The following is a 19,354-nucleotide window of genomic DNA, read 5'->3' as shown; positions in this document are numbered from 1 at the left end:
GCATTTTATAAATTGTTGATTTATTAAATAAATGCATATTTTACATAACAAATAACGCATATTTAATAAATGCAAATAAATTCGTATTTAATACATTGCAAATAAATGCATAATTAATAAATTATTAATAAGTTATTAATTTCAAGCAATAAAATAATATTTCCTTTCAGTTTCCAAAAAATCTAAGAATATGATATTTTATATTTAATAGATTCTGTATCATACTACAGATAAAGAAGAATTATAATACGAACGATATCCTGTTTTATACTTTATTTCTAATTTTATAGAAAAGTTTATTTTTAATTCAATCCATTACTGTACTAAATTTCAGTTTTCAAAAAGTATAAGAATATAATGTTTTATATTTGACAGATTCGGTATCATACTGCGGATAAAGAAGAATTGCAATACAGAATTCTATACTTCGTTTGCGATTTACGATACCGTGTTCTATACTTTATTGATAATTTTATAGAAAAATTTATTTTTAATGCAAACCATTACTATAAATTACTATAAATTGACAAAAGGTAAAATTGGTAAATGGATCAGAAGAGCCCCAAAAAGGAATACATTGAACGTCAGGTTTATTTTATACCGTGTCTGTGCCAATACTAGGAACATGAAAGAATAAGACGAAGCCAAGTGAAGTAAAGGCAAAGAGAATGGAGAATGGTTGTGGTGAGAGGCCGTGGTGGTAAGTACAGTGGAGGGGCAATGGCTTACCTACCTGCCGGTTGAGAGCTCAGTCGGTGTCCGCCAGGTTGAAAATCCGTGTCTTCTCCTCATTTTTCTACGTAACTTTTTACACTTCTGCTAAAACCGGCAGGAAGAAGATCGGAGATAAAGATATGAAATATAACGAAACATATACTGTTGATAAATAATTTTTATTCAGTGTTAGTTGAAACGTTCACCGATGAAATTGATAACGAACAAGTTTTTTTTAACTTGCAGAGAAAATTTGCAGGAAAAACGTTAAACTACCTTCTTGTCTGTACAGTTACGATTATTAGTGTATGAGAGTGTGTGCTTTGATAGATGGGCGATCCCACGCTTGTCATAAACAACGTGTTTGTGTTTACATATGGTGACCTGTGTTGACTGTGTAATAACCAACAACCAAGCATTGTGATTTTGGATTGCAGTAAATTCCTCGACGGCTGATTATTGTTATCGACATCATCGTAGGCATGTTTGAGTTCGACAGCAGTAGATAGTAACATTAGCTGACATACTGGCGTATAATATATAACGCACGCATGAGCATACGCTAGTATATAACAATATGGTAAGTACTTAATACACAACAATGTATGTAATATATCCTTCTCGTTATGGCAAATGTACGATAAAAGAATTTCATAATAATATCCAATTTCGTTTGTTTAACTGATTGTAAGAATCAGAGAGAACGATAGCACTCTGCATTTGAAATGTTTCTCTGTTTCTTCAAGAGGAAGAATAAGGGAAAGAAAACAGTAAATGGAGTGAAATACGAAAAAATTAATATTTTCCAATAAAATTATTTATTACTTTAAATTAAATAGAAAATAGATAGAAAATAAATTGTATCTTCATAATCAATGCTGTATCAAACGTTTGACCGCCATTGAAATAAGATCTAAAGTAATCTCTAGAGTAAAGAAGACAACTAAATATTTCTATTACTACATAAATATTCATCACTTTTCGTACTTTTTATATCTTGAGTCGTTGTACGTTCTTTATCATTCGAGATTTGATGAAACTCTCGTTACAGTTGTCTTTTGGCATACGTCGTGCAATTCTAGCGATATAAGAATGCTTAGCATGCAACATGTATATTTTGTTAATTGTTGAATTGTATCGAAAGCGGCAGGTGAGAAAGTTTGATGAAAAAGCAAGCACACTTGTAGAATCCTTACACAAGCCAATAACATTTTTATTACTTGACGAATGAAAATAATAAGGCAGCAGCAACAATCGTTCGTAATACCTGTAATTGTCATTCTATAAAAAATGACACTATCTTTCTAAAATTTATTATTTTTACTTTTTTAAAATCATTATTCTTGTTTTTATGAACGATGTAACAACGTATCCAACATCAATACTCGATGGCAGTTTATACTAATATTATAAAGTTATTCTTTCCTACACGTGTGCTCTAACGAGTTGTTCGGTTAGTCATGCGTGTAGAACCTGTAAAACCTGGCTCTAGAAGCAAATGCAAATCATACCTTTAGGGCTAGGTATCTGCTTTCTCGACGTTTCCTTTTCCTGTCTCCATCAACACGCGGTTGTACTCTAATTGCAGCGTAATAATTGTGCAACGCGAGAGAATTCTCTCTGTATTGTATAACTTATAATCTGTAGTCTTTATGGACGTATCGTACTAAATATCTTGCCATCTTGTGCTTTTGTTGTGTCATGAAAACTTGCACTTTAGTGTGAGAGGTCTCTTGCTCTTTTTCTTCATTTCGTTTTTTGGTGAAAACCAGTACACTCTAGGTACCGCAAATTTCATCGAGTTTTAAGATTTATTCACTTCCTAAAGTAACTCACGAATCTGTTCTTGTATTGAATTTGTATCGAAAAAACGCTTCAGTAAAAACTCGAGTGTTTATTATCAAATTTAGAAAACGTAATAGGAAAATATCAGTAACAATATTTCGCTTATCATTTTTTCGTAAATGTATAATTGGAAACATATATTGTAGGTTTAGAAGAAATCATTTTTTCCCACGATGCAATTAATTAAAAATGTGTGAAAGTTGTGCAAATCGCTTTATCCAATTATATTTCAATTCATATTTTTGTAATCTATCTTGCTGTATTGCTATATTATCTGCTTTTCAATATATATATATATGTGTGTGTGTGTGTATATATTTATATATATATCTGTTTTTTCTATTCTCTATTCCTCATATTATCGGAAGTAACAAGAAACAAGAGGATAATAATCCCGATTTAATTTTCAGTTAGTGTGATCTTCGTCTGAACAGTTAGCCTATAACAGAAACAGCTCGTATGTGAATACGAAAGTTGCATGTGTTTGTGTTTTTTTCGTTACCGTTACCTGGCATAGTTACAAATCTTCTAAGATATATTACATTCCAAGTCGTTACAATATCTGACTTTTATTAAATGAATTGACAAACAAAAATCCATAACTTCCAGGAATACGGATCATCTTGCACGCGTGAGCTCCACGTGCAGATCATAACGAATTATGTAACGTGGAGATCTGTATACGTAGACTACGTTACCTGTTCAAAAACAAAATTGTGACGTATTTCCATCAGTATCATAAATGCATGTACAAAAGATCGGAAACAATATGTTTATTTTTTAATTTCAGAGATACATAAGAAATAAAATAATTAAAATAAATATATAGAGATACATAAGAAATAAAATAATTAAAATAAATATATAGAGATACATAAGAAATAAAATAATTAAAATAATCTTAATTTCAGAGAGCCATAAATAGGAAAGAAAAAGAAGATAATATATCATACTTTTTGGAATCTACTTTTATAAAGATCATAATTAATATTGAAATAACAGATCAGTCAAAATACTTATGACAAAAGTTAAGAAACACATCGTGCTTGATTCGTATAATCATTTTTAATAAAAACAGTGGCGTATAAAGAATATAGGTCATGTAATATACATAAGTTGAGTTTAGTAAATTATTTAGTTTTAGCATAAATAGCTCAATTTTATTCGCTCAAGCGTCTTATAACGTTTTATTATTATTTCAAAGTATTTCAAAATAATGCAAAGAAAATATGGAAATATTTGTGATCGATCGAATGAACGAAATAAAGAAAGAAACGAAAAAGAAAAAAAAAAAAATTCGCATCGAGATAAAACGCGTTGAACCGAAGAGGGAACAAAAGTGCAAGAGGTTAACGTTGATTGTGACCAGTTTTTCTCGGATCGACAGCCTCTGATAGAAAACTTGCCTATCCACTTTGCCGACGTTTCTTATAGCCGACTTCTAAGTGAAATCACGTGTAGTTTGTTTCGGTTAAATTAAAAGTTACGCACAACTTCGAAATTATCGGGCAACATTTTGGCATTTGTCAATGTTGTCAATTTTTTTATATATCGTTACTTCTTAAAAACATTTTCACCCATTCGTTTTGTGGAAATCGATTGCGGGAAAACGAAGTAGATAAAAAACACACACAAACGGGAAGCAAGCAACGGGTTTTGGAAAAATAAAGTGGTTACGATGTGGTTGCTGCTATAGAATCGACCGGTTCTTGTTACTGATTTCCTCTGCGCGACATATACTAATTGTAAATGGCGTTCAGAAACGTTTTCTTTGATGTTCTTCTACGTATGACATGACAGATTTTCAATTCATATATTTTCATTATCCTAATAGTTAAAAGTAAAATGTAATAAAATCATTAATTTATATTGTTTTGTCCTTTTTTCTTTTGAGCACAGTGTTCAATTTTTTGTAAATATGTGTATAAGGGAAAAAACAAGATGGGGATATTGGATAAAACGAAACAATTACTTATTTCGCATTTGTAAAGCTTCCATATTACTAAAACAAAAGAAATTATACTATCACTATTAATAGTTGCAGTTAATCTATTATATGCGTTTATCGACCATATTTCTATCATGATCTTATTCTCTTACGTACTCTAAATATTAATAATCACGTTATCTATAAGTTAATCAGTTAGAATATTTATTTATTTGCTTATGAGCATTATACATAAACAAATAAAAATATTGTTATTCGATAAATTAATTTCGATATAACCTTTAAACTTGAATAAATACCATCCCATTTTGTTCCCTATACGGAGTAAAATGGAATACTTTTTTATTTTAAAAATTACTTTTTTGTAAGTTCACCATTATGTTTTGTAGGTTTATTTTAATATATTTCGATAAATAGATGCTCGCATTATAAATAATATTTTTTTTTTTTTAGATATAAAATCAATAAACAATTTTTTCTTGTCCTCCTTCTCCTATACACATATATACATTGTGTTTCACACAAAGCATTGCAAATATAAACTTAAATTTAAATTTAAATCCAATTTATTTAAATAAAATACTATATTAATTTTTGGTTATTTTTATTTCAAATACTATTTTCTGCATGGTTAGAATGTTATAACAATGAATATTTTTCTTAAGAATAACTTTTCCAATCATTTTTAAGTATTCATTTATTTTTTCTTTTTTTTTCTTTTTGTTTTCGATATATCCACACATTAGATACACAAGAAAATATAATGAGAGAAAAATAAATCAGTAAGCTCAAGAATATTAGCAATGCAGAAAAGCCTAGAAAGGAGAAAAAATAAATAAATATTTAAAAATGAATGGAAAATATCTTCTCAAACTTATCTTTAAGAAAAGTGTTCATGGCAATAACTTCTTAACAAAAAAATATTTCAAATTAAAATTGTTAGATTTAATAATAACTATAGATATGAATAAAACTTAATATTCCATCTAGAAAAATTTGGAGTGGCACTCCTTTTATCCCCGCAAAACTCACCTCTGCAACATTTTCATTATTAAACAATTTGTGACGTTGTATACGTTACAATGAATGAAATGAATAAAATGATTTCGAATAATGATAAAATTGATAAATTTTATAGCTTCCACGTAAACATTTCGAAAGAAATTATACAAAAAACAGTCTGTTTAATGGGAGAAAGCGAGAGCTACTAGTTCTACCAGTGTGTTTTTATATTTCGTCTAATACATTATAACCTAAGATCGTTGTCACGTACATGTATAAATTCTAGTAAATGTAAATTTGGTTAGATCAGTAAAACTAGTCGATCGAATTATCAAATGTCACGTTTAACATTATATCTATTTACCTGTCTCGTAATTGGATAATGTGGAAGTCATAGACACTCGTTTATAATTGCACTTCCGTGAAATGATCGTTTGAATTGAAAATTGAATATGCAAACCATAATGTAAATTGACTATAAGATTGTCACAGTGTAAAAATAGAAAAATTTGCATAAGCTTGCATATCGTTATTTAAATTACGTTACTGACATAAATCATGCGAAAAATGAACAAATTAAAATTGAGACAGATTTTTCGAAAAATCGAGCGACCTCTTTTTATCGAGAAGAGGAACATGATGTAATAATTCGTGACATCACAATGACATTTGTGATATCCCGATCAAATTAAGATATGATAAATAGAGGCTATTAAATTAAATAATTTCATAGAAATATCGAACAATGAATGTATTATTATATGTATATCTGAATATACATATACATTAGTGTACAAGATAAGATAAGGATTTGAGACTTGTAGTAGAATATGTCCCTAGGTATGTATATACTTATGTACATAGCTGTAGTAAAAGAGTGAGTTCTCATAGAGATTGAATTAAACTTGGTAGAAACATGTTTGAGACATATGATTTTCGCGTGTTGAAAAATGTGTAACAATGATCTTACAATGCATCATCGAGATAAACGCAATATTGTTGTTTCCTGCTTATTAACTCGACGTTAATAACTAGTTACTATTTAAAATACAGATGTAAATTTCACTTATATAAATTTTTCATCCTACATAGAGTTTTTGAAAATTGTTAATGTATATTATATATTATCATTTATATATTACAACGTGATATAATTATCATCGAAAAGTGACGAAACAATTATAATTTTATATATTGTTTTAATTTTGAACATATCCAACATAATTTGTTGGTTGTTTTTTGCGATGTAACGTATCGCCGTTGTTGGATCGACTTATTCTTGAAATAATTATATCTTCTGTACGCCTATATTCAATTACATTACGTTGAACAGCAATTCGCAGACTATTCAATTGCTTTGCGAATCATCATATTGTTGTGTAACATATTACGGTATACCGTAACATGGTAATCGGGTTCGGTTTTTTCTTTTCTCTCATTTCTAGAAAATATAATATATAATTCTAGATACTTATCTTCTGACCGCGATTTTAAATTCTGAAACGTACGATGAATGCATATTGTTGCAGTATTGACGTTATCAAGAAAATGTAACGATCTGCAAATTTTTTTGGATTACTTAAGATAGTAAACGATCAAGAACTGTCTGTTGTTGCAACACATTGTTACACTTAGCTTTCAGCATTGTTTTGTTTTGTTTAGTTTTTAAACTATACATTAATGTTAATTAGCAGCGGACAAGACACTGTGTCACTTGTATGTCAATGTGTATTTTTCATAAAAATCAAACATTATTGCAACTTTTACGATTACAGATACATTTTGACTAATAGTAATTTAAAGCCTCAATTCACAATAATTATATAAATGTTTTTTTTAAATTAAATCCTATTTTCTAAATATTTTATTTTATCACGATTCTTATTATTAATCTATTAAAGACTATGAATTATGCGCAATGGATAATAAAATTGATCGAAGAATTTCCTATCATTCTATCAAATCATAAGTATTTATTTTACAAATAGCATCTTAAATTCGTTCTTCTTCGAACTTATTTTGAATTGATAAGAAATAATTTCGATTTCATCAAACTACATGGCTCTTACGCTACATAATCCATTTTCTAAATGGAAAATACAGATGCAAGTTGCATAATTTTTCCTCGCTTCTTCAACGTATGGAAAGAAGCGGGTTATGTGAACGAAGGTACAGTTAGACGAATCGCCGAAGTCAAAGAAGTGGTGTATCGTGCCGCGAAGGGGGAAGAGGAAGAGAGGGACGTTGGCGCGGAAAGGAGGCCACGAGCGACCTAACCATCCTCACCGTTATATCGGCGCCCACGGCGAAGCACCTTGGTTCACCTCGATTTACGACTAGTTTCTCGCAACTCAGGTACTACATGTGCCGCGAGTTTCGACGTTACATTTAACCTCTGCACCCACCTGTTCCGAACTAACGCAGGTGGCCAGCTCGTACTATAGATTTAGGATAAGATGCACACATAAGCCGAATAGGATACGCGGAGAATAGATCAACGTTAATTTTCCTGCTGAGAAGACAAATCGCTGTTACGTGATGGAAAGACACCTTACCCGGAAACTATGTTTCCGTCGAGTTCTAATTCCAATCTAGCCGACTTTTGCAGTTGCTTGCGAATACAGGTAAACTGTCGCGAAATACCTGCAACCTGTTTGCATGAAAAAAGGAGCACCCGTGTGCAAGAGTTTGCAGAATGAAATTTTAGATATTATAGGAAGAAAAGGAAATTTTAAAAATTATACATATAGTGAGGAACGTAACTAAACACATAACGATGAAAAATTATTGATACTTTAAAATTTCGTGAGAAAAGAATCATGCAACAAATGACTAAAAGTGTAAAGCTTCTACATTGACTACTCTAAATTTTCCAAAGATGTTTTTGCATCATGTAACTGGTGAGAAAATAAGAGTGCTTTTATTCTCGAAAATTATAAAATTTCAAACATTCTTAAAAACATTAAAACATTTTTTTATGACTTGATCCAGCATTGTTTTAAAAATTGAAATTTTCTCTTTACAATGATTTTTTAAAACTTTTTTCGCCATTTTATTGAGTTTTTGGACATTTAGATTAGGATTTTTGGACAAAATGTTAGGATTTCTTGAATTTTTGTCGTTTAACCTTAATGTTCAATAAAATGGCAAAAAAATTGTATAGTCATTGTAAAAGAAAAAGTTCAATGTTCAAGACCATGGTGGATTTAGTCATAAAACAATTTTTCAATGCTTTTAAAGATGAATTTTTAAAAATTTTCCTAAAAGAAAGAACATTTTTCCATTCGTTGCATTATTTTAAATGTTTTTAAAAAAGAATTCAGGGTAATCAAAGTAAAAACTTTATGCTTTAAAATGACATCAGATTTATATCATTCTTTTTACGAAATTATAACAGTTTAAAATATCAACAATTTTTCAACGAAATATAAAACTAATCCCACAATTTATATTTGTTTAGAATAGCGATAGTGATCTTAAAATGTTTTTTGAAAAGCCAGAGCTTTCTATAAAGCTTTTTCTTTTGTATTCTTCAGGCAAATATTCAATAAAGTATTGTGTATGTTAAAATCTCATATGAGTGTTCAGTTTTGTTCCTTATTGTATATTTTACAAGATTGCGTGCTTTTTGTCAAAATCATACGATCTAGAAAAATTGAACAATTAAAAATTGAAAACTATTCATTTCTTGTTATTCTTCGTCTCTCTAAGCATCCTTTATGTTAAGTGCAGAACAAAATCTCCCTCGATTGTTTTTGAAATTGTCTTGTGACATCTTGTAATCACATCGCGTCATGGCTAACAAAACAATAAGTAACAATTTTACACAATAGAATAACCTTAATTATTGAAACTTATTGAGAGGCAAATGTGTTTGGATAATAGATAATGAAACAACAGTTTTATTAACTGTCGTGCAAAATTAAAGGATTACTATTTTTTTGTTGAAAAATTATCCAAAAATTATTCAAAATGAAGAAACTTCATAAAAGAATATTGTACAACAGCTAATTCATTTTGAAGCGTGAAGCTTCTACTTTCATGATCTACAATTTACTTTTGCTTATAATGTTTGTACTTCGTGTAACGAGTGGGATCACCAACACACGTTTACATTATTAGACTATTTTGATAGTTACTTTCAATGATTTTGATAGAAGAGAGTAAATACTATATGGTCTGCATACTGCACCTGCGAAATGAATTTTCAAATAATGGATGTTTTGACAATCGAAGTTTTACTGTAATAAAGGCAACTCACCTGTCCAGGAACCAATAATTTGAAAATCAATACGATGGAAATACAAAACGATCAGTTTTACACATCGCGGAAAATTATCTCGTGGATATCTCGCAATCTTCTCTGCGAGTACTATTGAATACTATCATTAGTAATCAAGGAAAAAGTTCCTTTTGCTCTCTGACCATACAGCGATTTCCCTGATTTACTTTCTACTTGCAATATGCTCGAAAATTGAGCGTGATGCATGAGAAATTGCGTAGCTTCGTTGCTATGCGAATTCATGCATCATTACATTCTCAGAAACAAATGCAAAGTAATATTTCCGTGATCATTCGTTCGTGATTTTCATCCTTTCTCATGATCTCATTTCACATTTTCGTCGAGATCAAATCAAGTTGTAGTTGCAGATAATAACAACAGGAAAACACCATGATATATACATTGGGATATATACTTTATTTACTTGTATTCAATTAATCGGGACGAATATTTATTTGACGTTTGATTTACCGAACTTACCGCTAAATTTCTCATACGAAGTGTTCCACTTACAGTATTTGTGCATGCGTTGCAATACGTAACGTTCAATTAATTTATTTCCACAATTAAATTGTGCGGCCATTTGCTCTGATATATGTATATTACGAGACAAATTAATTATTGAAATGAATTATAATCCTTACAATTTTTCACGATACGTAAAGACAACTAGATACATGCGATCTATTAAAGAATATTCCCTAAAGAATTTTGATTTTTAAAAAATTCATTAATTTTTTTAAACTGAAGATTAAAAATTATTTTTGTACAAGTACTTTGTCGTCGTGTAATTCAATGAAATTTCAAATGTTTTACGCAAAAGAAACATCTGGTCCCTTGAATTACATAAAATTGATTTATTTAAAAAAACAGAATATTAAGAGAAAGGTGTAAATTTAATAAAATCATAATTAAGACGATAAAAATAATATGTAAGAATTAATAAATGAACTGTATGAATGCCATATATAGCATAAAATTATTGAATTGTTTTACGACATCATTATTCGATTACAGAGTGTTTCATGAAAACCAAGCCACCTAAGTACCTTCTTTATCAGTGATAGTATGAAAATTGTTCCTGACGATTTTAAATTAAAAACTTGTTAAAGAAACGAATTGGATGGAAAGAACTATTTTTTAAAAATATCATTTTTTAATGTTTCTTTTCCAGGTCATTGGCATTTTTTTAATGTAAAAAACGTTTATTTTTTTCTATTCTATCACATAGATTCCCGTCCATAAGTCACCGGACACTTACCTCTAAACAGTTACTAGAACACAGATATACTTTTCCGGATTAATTTTTTGTTATATAATCTTGTTATATGTACTCTATTTACTCTATTTTATAATAATATTTGAAAACAAAACTGATATTTAACGTATATAGTGTGAATAAATATTTCAAAGTATATCAAAAATATGTGTATATATTTAAAAAATCGAATCGATGTATTATGGGATGAATTGGACGGAAACTTTTAGAAATGTGTCTAAAATTAAAAGAAAGACTTATGGAAGAAATTAGGAGAAGCGTGGAAAGAAATTCATTCCGAAATATTATTAAAATTAAACGGAAGTATGTCACGGTTACTTCTGGCCTTCATATTTGCACAAAGATATAAGATACATTATGTACAACTTATACATATGTCATATTCTACATGTCAAACTGTTTATGTGTCAAAAATCTTACAAAGTATATAATGTATCTTATATCTTTGTGCAAATATGAAAGTTAGAAATAACCGTGGCATACTTCCGTTTAATTTTAACAATATTTCGGAGTGAATTTCTTTCCACGCTTCTAATTTTTTCCAGAAGTCTTTTTTTTTTATTTTGGACACATTTCTGAAGGTTTCTGTCCAATTCATCCCATAATCGATTCGAGTTTTTAAAAATATATATATATATATTTTTGATATACTTTGAAATATTTATTCAGACCATATACGTTAAATATCAGTTTTGTTTTCAAGTATTATTATAAAATAGAATAAATAGAGTACATATAACAAGATTGTAATAAAATTAATCCGAAAAAATATATCTGTGTTCTAGTAATTGTTTAGATCAAAATAAACAAGGGTCCGGTGACTTATGGATGAGAGTGTACATGGCTTATGAAAAAAATACATTCAAATATATTTATGATATAACCTTCAAATAACTTTGGATATAAAAATTTTTAAATTAATATGAAACACGTTAAGCGAGATTAGGACGAAGTGATGTTGAGAGTGCAAATAGTATAAACGAACACTATTACTTATTGCTGTATGAATAATTTTCTTGGTATATCGACAAGTGATTCATATTGAGTTATTTAAAAGCAAGAAAATATTGAAATGATATTTTCATTCATAGCGAAGCTCCTCAATGTCTAAGAGAAGTTGTTTGAATTCGTCAAAAAAGATTTCCAGAACATATTTGTCCATCGCGATCTACATACGTAAATATCATTAAAATATTTCGTGAAACTGTTAGTATCGACAGAAAGAAATGTGTGAAATGTACAACTGTTATCCATAAAATAAACTAAAGAAACATCATCGCTAAAGTCCATGAAAATCTACATATTAGTTTAAAACTTTTCACGTGAAACCAATGTTAATGTTTCAAGGATATTCTGCACGCTTCATGTAAAAAATTTCACCCTTTCCGTTTATCTGTTCATTAAGCCCTCGACGGAAGAAACCTCGAAAATCGTTTAAATTTTTGTCAGTAGGATATACGTTAGTATGAAAATGATGAAATTTTTCAGAAAAATGTTACTTTTCAATGAAGCATCCTTTACAATTCACGGTCAATTAAATCTGAAAAATATGCATTATTGATCGGTTGAAAATCCGCGATGGTTTAGACAGATTGATAGACAAACATCATGGACTCTAAATGTTTGGTGTGGAATTGTAATAGAATAATTGGGCCTTATTTTATCAACGCAAACTGCACAAAATTACACTAAATTTTTGTAACACGAATTAAGAATTTTATTAACTCTCGCTCAACATAAGTTTCATATTAATTTAAAAATTTTTAAGTCCAAAGTTATTTGTAGGCCATATCATGAGTATATCTGGAATACGTGATGGAATAGAAAAAGATATATGTTTCCTACGTAAAAAATGCCAATGACTTTAGAAAAATTCATTAAAAAATTATATTTTTTAAAAAATTGTTCTTTCATCCGATTCGTCTCTTCAATAGTCAGGAACGATTTTCGTACTATCACTAACAAAGAAGATATTCAGATGGCCTAATTTTCATGAAACACCCTATACATACTTATCGATAGTTATCCGCGTAAAAATTTCCAACACAAAACTTATACAGTATAGTATACAATCTAACAGTCGCCATTATTCAGAACTCGGGCATAATTCAGAACTATAACATAAAAAATCTTCAAAAAATTTTTCGAGAAAAATCTCAAGATGATGTTGAACTTTTAAACTAGCATTACATATTTTTGATCTTATATTGTTGTAGCGGGCATCAGGGTGAATTCAACGATACTTTACACTAAAACTTTAACATAACCTTGACTCTCGAAATTTCGTTTTAATCAAAAGAAATGTACTATGAAAATTTCCATCATATTACATCAAAATAGTTACCTTTCAGCAAATAAGACATCAATGAAGCATAAATAACGTGTAAAAGTACACATAAATACTTTTGTATAGTATTAAATTATCCCTATAAAGGTGTTTAATGCTATAACTATATTTACTTTTACATGTAATTTATGCTTTTTTTATAATGACTGATGGTAATCATCTTGTTTGCTGATAATAATCATTTTGAATATGTAATTTGATGAAAATAAAATAATTTTTCATTGTGACATTTCTCTTTGTTAAAATGACCATTAACATGTGCTGCAGCTTCTACGTGATCTGAAATTAAATATATGTATGCATACAAAGTTAAACATAAATTCAATGTCTTTACTTATAAAATCAGACACGTTTAAATCAGATGCTATAAGAGAGTAATTTGGAAAGTAATGTTTCCATTTGACATTTATTTTGTTAGTAATCAACAAATTGTTTCTGTAATTTTTTCAAATTAAAAGAGATTTATGAACTATGAAAAGCCATATAACATACAATGATAACATAATAAATTACAATGACAAACAGACACATGGAGACCATTATTGATCAGTTATTACGAAAATTATATTAGAATTTATATTAGAATTAATGCAAACTTCTATCTCAAGAATTCTTCAAAACTTTTCGCGTATCGGACATATGCATCCTCTAATGTAAACTTGTGACATAGAAGGAAAATTTCTACTCTTATTTTGTTTTTTCTTGATATACATATAGGTATAGATATATGTATATTTTTCTCTAAAATTTTTTCTCGTTTATAGCAATTTATTTTATAAATTGACAGAAGCATTCATTCAAACGATTCATTATGATTTTACTACCTGTATATAATCTCCAAGTTTTAGTAATATCGATCTGTTATTTCTTTTCCTAGTTAATTTTAGAGGACAAAATTTCATACTGTAAATATTATTCTATTTATAAAATAATATTTAATGTTAATAATATTTATTTCTCTCTCTCTCTCTAATTTATAATAATATTTAATTTTCATATGTTTAGTATATAAATTTACATTATTATATAAATAATTTAAAGTTTTTATTTATATAAATTATAAATATTTATTATAATATAAATTTATATATTAAACATATGAAAATTAAATATTATTTTTAAATTAAGAGGGAGAGAATAATGATATTAATATATTCTATATAAAAATACTTTATAATTATTAAATAATTAAATTTATTAATAATAATTTATATATATAATATATTATTCTATTTATAAAATATTTATGTTCTATTTATAATATTTATTCCTCTCTCTCTCTCTCTCTCTAAAATTTATAATACATACTGTAAATATAGTTTTCTCATTGGTATTAACTCTTACTCACGTTAAGATAGTCAACATGCCGCACGAATGCGTGACTTGGCATGCTCGTTAATCGTATTTATGATTGAGAAATGACCATAATCCGTTCACAATCAGCCGTATATATTATATTTAATTGTCGGTTTGCTCTGAATTTACATCAATCAATCAATCGCTAATTTTGTCTAGAATCAAATAACATCAACCTAATTCATTACCATTGAAATTGTATTAAATTCAATATTTTATTTAAAATTTGTTATCAGAGTTTTGAGTTTAGTTTATTGTTAGTTTATTGTTAGTTTTTTAATTTTTAAAATCCTAACTTTTTAGTTTATTATTGTTATTTGATGATCCGGCATTTAATTGCTCAACACAATCGTAATCATCATTCGACATCGTGTCAATACATATTTATTAAGACTACTTTCAAAATGGCTAATTCGATTTACGTTTTAAAGAACATAATCAAAAACAAAAACAAAAAAAAGAAATTTACATATCAGCGCAATTATAAAAGATGTATTGAACTGTGATATAAATATTACGTTATTTAAGTACAAAAGAGGAAATAAAAATTGGTTTAAACGCTATGTCAGAGATACGTTGCATTCAGCGTAAAATGTTAAATTTCGAACGGACAATACCGTATGGATTGTGAATCGATCACAAAACAGCCAAAGCAAATTGAAAAGTATATGCTGGATCTTAAACTCGTTTCTAGGTACATGCGGAGTGTTTTTGCAGATCTAATCGTCAATTTATTTCTCTTTTTAAAGGCGCGGTACTTTTAACCGAGCTACTCATTGGTTACTGACCGTGCTCACTGAGACACAGATCGTAGAGCAGGTAGCCAGGTGCAGGACACAACCAAGAATAAGAGGGAAGGGACTAGATATAACTGGGCGTGGAGAAAGAGGAAGGTGAAGGTAAAGATGCGTGAAGCCAGAAGTCGAGTCGAAATTCTTGTGTGAAGAGGTCGCGACTAGAACGAGATATATACAAAGTTTCAAAGGGAATGACCTTTCCAAGGTTCTCGTTGCGAACTTTACGCGCAATGAGCGTAATTTTTATTTTGACTTATCTGTTTCTTCATTTTTAATTTAAAATCAAACGTGTTTCAATAGCTGAGAAGAGAGTTTTTAAATTGAAAACTATCTTGAATTAAAAAGAAAATCATAGATATCAACCTCCGAAGATCAGTTTTAGGCTTTACTAAACAAAAAGGTTATAATTTTAGAATAAACATACAAATGACATATTTTTTCTGTTATTTTCATAATTCATAAAGTTGTCGATATTTTTTCCAATTTTTCCAATATAGCCAATGGACAAATATTTTTCTGTTGTCCTTTTGCTAGAATATCTTGCCTTGAACCTGTTTATAGTTCATAAAGGAAAATTTATTTAAACAATTTTTAACTATACATTATATAATTAGATTATTAGATATATTTAGATAATATTTCTCAAATGCTTTTTGCATAAAAGAGATGGTTTATTAACACAGTTGTGGTTTCTTAAAGTTCGCAGTTCTCACGACAAACGCTTATAATCATAACCATAAGTTACAACCATAGACTCATATTCCTAACCACAATTATTTACTTGTATGCACTTAGTTATCGGACTGGAAAAAAAATTGTTTATATCGTGTATCCCACAGATATATCTATCGAATTCCAATTGTTGCACAGAATTTCAAAGAATTTGTGTTGAGAATGGATTTCCTTGTTACGAGTTCTCTCCACGAAGTTCCTGAATCTTGTCATCTCCATTTTCCGTAACGTCGGAGTCAAACCCATAGCAATTTCTGTGCCGTGAACGTGTTGTTCGTTTCAATTATATATAATATTGGAAATCCATATTGCGTGAGAAAAAGAACAGAGTCGAAGATGAAGTCACCGTTTGTTTAAGCTAATTCCGTATAAAATTCTAGTGATAAATATTTCTTTCAAAATAAATATTTATTTTATTATTTTATTAAAAGTTATTTTAATTTTAATTAAATATCATTTAATTTTTAAAATTTTAATTAAATTTTATTTAATTTTAATTTCTTTAATGTTTGATTTTCTTTCGATAAAACATGCGTAAATAGGCTTATTATGTATGATTATTCAAAGTGATACATCTACGATATAGTAAAAGCAATAAATTAACGAATTATCGATGAGACAACAGGCCTTTTAACTAATTTCCGACGAGTTAATAAATATTTTCTTGTTCTTTCTTTTCTTACATTGGTATTTGTTATTATATCAATTATACTAAAAAGTAATTTGAAAGAAAATGTTTTTAATTTGCAATTTAAATTAATAAACTAAATTGTAACATATTCGTGAATAGCATTTATCGAGAAAAGAATTCGCAATAAAAATGCTTCTTGAAAAAGACTCCTGTTTGTTATACAATTAGTATCAATTATTACACGTTACTCATTATATCTAATTGACTTCGTTTTACACAAAACTGACGCAACCAACCTCGCCTTGGTTCCTCTTGACTCAAGTCGAGTAATTAAAACTTGGTTAAGACCAATTGTGCAAATGACAATTAGCCATCGTTAATTTCGTTCTTCTTTCGATCCATGCCTTGCTCGTTTTGCGAACACACTGCCTGGTCATTATCGTTTTAATAGGTTTTCTTTTACGAGTATCGCTTTCGCAGCATCGAGGTCGACGACAATCGAAGCAATCGATACATAAAATTTCAATTATATTCTTCGCGTTATGTCGGTTAATTACCGAGTATTACTATTTTCGGAGTATGACCAGATCCATGAAGGATCCTTGACATATCTCTACTATAATTATAACAGAAGCAGCAATGTATTAAACACACGGTCTTTCGGAACGAAAATAAAAATATTGGAAACATTCCGCTTTTACGGAACCTTGCAAACCTACTAATTTACCTTGTAATTGATTGTTCAAGGGCGTGTAAAATGTCGTTGTGTTGATAGTTTGACGTTAAATCAGTGGTAGCTTTTAAACTAGTATCATCGTAGAAATCTGTAGAACATAGAGCTGGAGCAAATTATCTCGACGATAATTAGCAACGAATTTCAACGAAATCTTGGGCAACAGTGAGGAAAATATCTTTCTTACGGATCTCAAATATTTTGAGAATGTGACTGGCTTTCAAGCATCACCAAATTAACCATTTTCTCCATCTGAACATTCCTACAGATCGGTTTATTATCGTATGATGCGGAGAACGTGAATTCCTTTGTAGCAACTCTTGATAAATGTCAACTAATTACGTCTCTATTCCGTTTTACAGATTAAATTCTGTTTATCTGTTCTGTTTATCTGTAAGTAAGATTTATTAGATGATTTAACTGATTTATTTTATTATACAAAATTCAAAAGTCGATGAAAAAGTTGCATATTGTCGACAGTACCAGTAGTATCATAATTTATATCTTGTAGTTATAGTTACTATCTCTGTGTATAACAGAAAAAAACTAGATGATCAATTTTCTAATTCTCGATTCTGTGTGTATAATGATATATATATATTGTATGTAATTTGATTATAGATGGAATATAACAATTTAAAAACCTAAAATTGGATTTAGATTAATTAAATTAAATCAAGTAAGTAATTATCATTAACTCATATAACTTGATAGAATTCATTTTGTTTGATTATTGTTATCGATAATTCTGACCCAACACGTAATATTCAAACATATAAATGATGCCCGGAAAAATTTTTGCGCTCTACGGAGTTACACTCTTTTCTCCAATTTCACTTGTTAAACTGATTTTTTTTCATTAGAGGACAATAGAGTAAAACCGAGTACCTAATAATATTTAACCTCATAACAAAAAATTGAATAGCAAAAAAAATTCGCACAACGCTAAATTTCTTAACTGGATTTTATACAATAAGAAAATGACCAAACTTTTTAAAAAAAAATAAAAATTTTATAACTGTTTGACTCACGGGAAAATAAAATTTTCTGGGGGTATGCATAACATAGTTTTGCCCCATAGGGGTGGATAAAACTGGGTACCTATTAAAAAACGTATGAAATGCAATACAATTATGAAATTTTTATTTTTATTAGTTAAAATTTTATTAGTTATTTTTATTAGTTAAAAAATAGCGAAAACAATTATTTTTAACAATTTTAGCAAATATAAAGATATTCTATTTGATCTGTCATAAAAAGTTGTGTTAATTACTAGTTTAGGAATTTTTACCGTATTTATAAAAAATTTGAACTATTTTATAAATTATTTTATAAATTATATTATTATAATATAATAATAAATTTATATATATATATATATATATATATATATATATATCTTAAGTAACAAAAATCACAAATAAAATACTTGTGCTCATCCATAACACATAGTACATTGAATCCATTGTTCTTTGGATTTGGAATGTATAAAAAATTCCTTACAAAATACATAAGCATCGCTTATAAATAATTCATTTATTTTTGATATTTGTTTCTTACAGAATTTTCTTCTTTTTTTAATAGTTTGTACAATGTCTTCCAACTGATTTCTGTATTCTTCAGATGTTATTATGGTCGCTTTCCCTTTTTTCCTATTGCTTCTTCTTATTGTTCGCTCTGCTTCGGAG

General features: G+C 28.6%; 1 protein-coding gene across 1 annotated transcript in view; it reads left to right on the top strand.

Annotated features, from left to right (window-relative positions):
* Nucleotides 1-725: 725 nt before the first annotated feature.
* LOC122527624 (cadherin-99C) overlaps nucleotides 726-19,354 on the top strand; it is a 163,933-nt gene continuing 145,304 nt past the window's right edge. Inside the window, exon 1 of the mRNA XM_043651972.1 lies at nucleotides 726-1,294. Coding sequence (XP_043507907.1) covers nucleotides 1,292-1,294 — 3 coding nt within the window. The 5' untranslated portion in view covers nucleotides 726-1,291. The remainder of the gene's footprint in view (nucleotides 1,295-19,354) is intronic.

The sequence above is a fragment of the Frieseomelitta varia genome, unplaced genomic scaffold, assembly GCF_011392965.1.
Source record: "Frieseomelitta varia isolate USP_RPSP 00005682 unplaced genomic scaffold, Fvar_1.2 scaffold_229, whole genome shotgun sequence".
Classification (NCBI taxonomy): domain Eukaryota; kingdom Metazoa; phylum Arthropoda; class Insecta; order Hymenoptera; family Apidae; genus Frieseomelitta; species Frieseomelitta varia.
This window is presented reverse-complemented; position numbering and strand designations above follow the sequence as displayed.